The sequence below is a fragment of the Pholcus phalangioides genome, unplaced genomic scaffold (genome assembly GCF_987345545.1).
Source record: "Pholcus phalangioides strain wild (caught in Gottingen) unplaced genomic scaffold, Ppha-v1.0 ptg000028l_1, whole genome shotgun sequence".
Lineage (NCBI taxonomy): Eukaryota > Metazoa > Arthropoda > Arachnida > Araneae > Pholcidae > Pholcus > Pholcus phalangioides.
Window position 1 is genome coordinate 6,475,016 of NW_028301618.1, and position 2,358 is coordinate 6,477,373.

General features: G+C 44.2%; 1 protein-coding gene across 1 annotated transcript; it reads right to left on the minus strand.

The window, feature by feature from the left end:
• Positions 1-869: 869 nt before the first annotated feature.
• Positions 870-1,934, minus strand: LOC149067844 (innexin inx2-like). Its single transcript, XM_089252380.1, has one exon. It carries the CDS (start codon positions 1,932-1,934, stop codon positions 870-872), a length of 1,065 nt encoding a protein of 354 aa, XP_089108506.1.
• Positions 1,935-2,358: the final 424 nt, after the last annotated feature.

Here is a 2,358-nt window from a genome sequence, read left to right on the forward strand (position 1 = left end):
GTCTGTCTGTCTGACGGGGGTGAGGAAGGTCGGAGGTTTTCTGGCTTTTGCTGACGGGGGGGGGGGGACACAGTTATCATTTTCTGCTTTCTCACGCTATAAATTAACCACAGAAGGGGCCCGTGAAGAATTCCAGCCTGGGTGCCCTGCTCCAGGAAGTGGGGGGTCAGAAATGGCTAAAAATCTGTTGATGTAATACTTGAATGGCTCCTTATGAATGTTAATGATCATGAGAGAAACGTGATCTAACTCTTACGATGATTACACAATTCTCTAATGCCAGGGTTCTTGAACCTTTTCAGTCGCGACCCAAAATCAAGATGAAGATCAGCTTTGCGACCCATGGGACTTTTTTTTTTTTTTATCGAAAATTAATGAAACCAGTGACGCAATAAGTGCATTTATAACAGCAATGTAGGGGGATTTCATCGACTAATCTAAGAAGCTTCTACGAATCGAGTCTGGGTCGTGGTTCATATAGCTCAAGAATCCCTGGCTGTAAGTAGATTTGTACAACCCATCTATGAAGTCCATGCGAATCAAGTTTGGGTTGGGGCCCTTAGCTCTCCGACACTTGATTGTTAATTCGATTTGAATGACCTATCTCAGAAGCCTGCTACCGAAGTTTGGGTCGTGACCCTAGGTTAAGAACCCCTGCTCTAATGGCTTGTGTAACGACATTTCATTCCGTAAACATGGTCAAATAAGATTTGGACAACCGTTGGAAGTAGGCTCTACTCAAGTGTAAAAGGTATCACATAACTTCAATAATATCAGATAATGCAAATTTATTTGATCATAAAATACATGCGTTAAATTACATTACGCAATGGAGATCAACAACTAGGACGTCCCAAAAAACAAAGCCATTAGCCAAAATTGACACGTTCGTTTTCGGCGTCAAAATGAATGGCGGCTTCTGCTAATTCCAAGCAAGAAACGTGATCGTACAGCTTGTTCATGAACTCCCGGAATATGCGTCTGTCGATGTTTTTGGTGAGCAGGCGAAACACGAAATAATCACCGATGCCACCGTTTGACTTTACGAAATCTTTGATGACGACAGCGCGAATTGGATTCCTTTTCGACGACAGAACACGTGAACGGATGGACTTGGAGGCAATCCAGGTAATGCTTCCAACCAGATTGAAGAAGGTACACGCGGAAAGCGTGTAAAACCAACAGCAGAGAAATAAGAAGAATCTTTCGTTGATGACGTTCAGATGCCATTTGCATAGAGTACTGTGCTTCACGAAGATTCCGGATTTAATCGACCCGGTGTACGAGCAGTTGGTCATCCACGGGAATATGCGCACCATCTGATTGCCCGTGGTGGATTCTTCCCATCTCCCTTCGACGAAATCATACCCGTAACCGAAAATGTTTCCCCCTAAAAACAAATGGACGAAGCACATCTGCAGCAGGACGTTCGCGAGGCAGAGGATCTTGGAAACCATGTACGATGCGAAGTACCAATCGTGCTTCCCAATGTGTTTCATCACGTACCTCACCAGAGACCGGATCTTCTTTCTCTCATCCTTCTTGTTCGGAATCGGGTGTCTGAGTCCCGAAGTGATTTTCTCCACGAGTCCGTCCTCCCACGTCTTCCAAAAGCACCTCGGAGCGTAGAAAAGCATCGCCTGAGAAAGCAACAGCAACGTAATAAGGAGATAATCATAGTACAAGTAGACAGCATTCTCTTGTCCCTGGACGTGCATTTCGATTCCCGGAGAGGCCTCGCAGCGTGCGTTGATGGATTTGACAGGGACTCCGTCGATGGGATCGCAGGTGATCGCCTCCCAGAAGAAGTCGAATATTGGCCCCACGAGTGAGAAGATCACGAGAATCACGACGGTCAATTGATAATGCAACTTGCTCATCCAGTCATCTATGAACACGTTTTCATTTTTAGGCTCCGTGTCGCTGGAACGCATCTTGTCGGCTAAAGGAGGAAGATTGCCCCTTGAAAGTACGATGAAGGAATCAAATGCGTCAGGCAACGTCTCAATGGAACCTATGACAGCAAAAGAAAAAAAAAGATTTATTCATGTGAACGAGACGTATTTTCGGTGCATCAGATTCTATTTAATTGCATCAATAAGATTATTAAATCATACTCGAATCACGGGAGAATGTTGAGAAACTGTAAGTTCACCAAGTGAGAAGAACAGTACAAAACTTCTATATACGTATATAAAATTGCTTTTCTGTGTGTCTGTGTGTGTGTGTTCTCTATACAAATCTACAATTTTAGATCGATCGTCACCGAATTTCGCGTATATACCAAACGGGACCCAACTTGAACGATAGGCTACTTTAAAATCTCTTCAGAGCAGGGCAAATGCTCCAAATGGGCAA

Excerpts from the sequence above, each read along its gene's own strand:
- LOC149067844 (XM_089252380.1), bottom strand. The coding sequence starts at position 1,934 with ATGCGTTCCAGCGACACGGAGCCTAAAAATGAAAACGTGTTCATAGAT.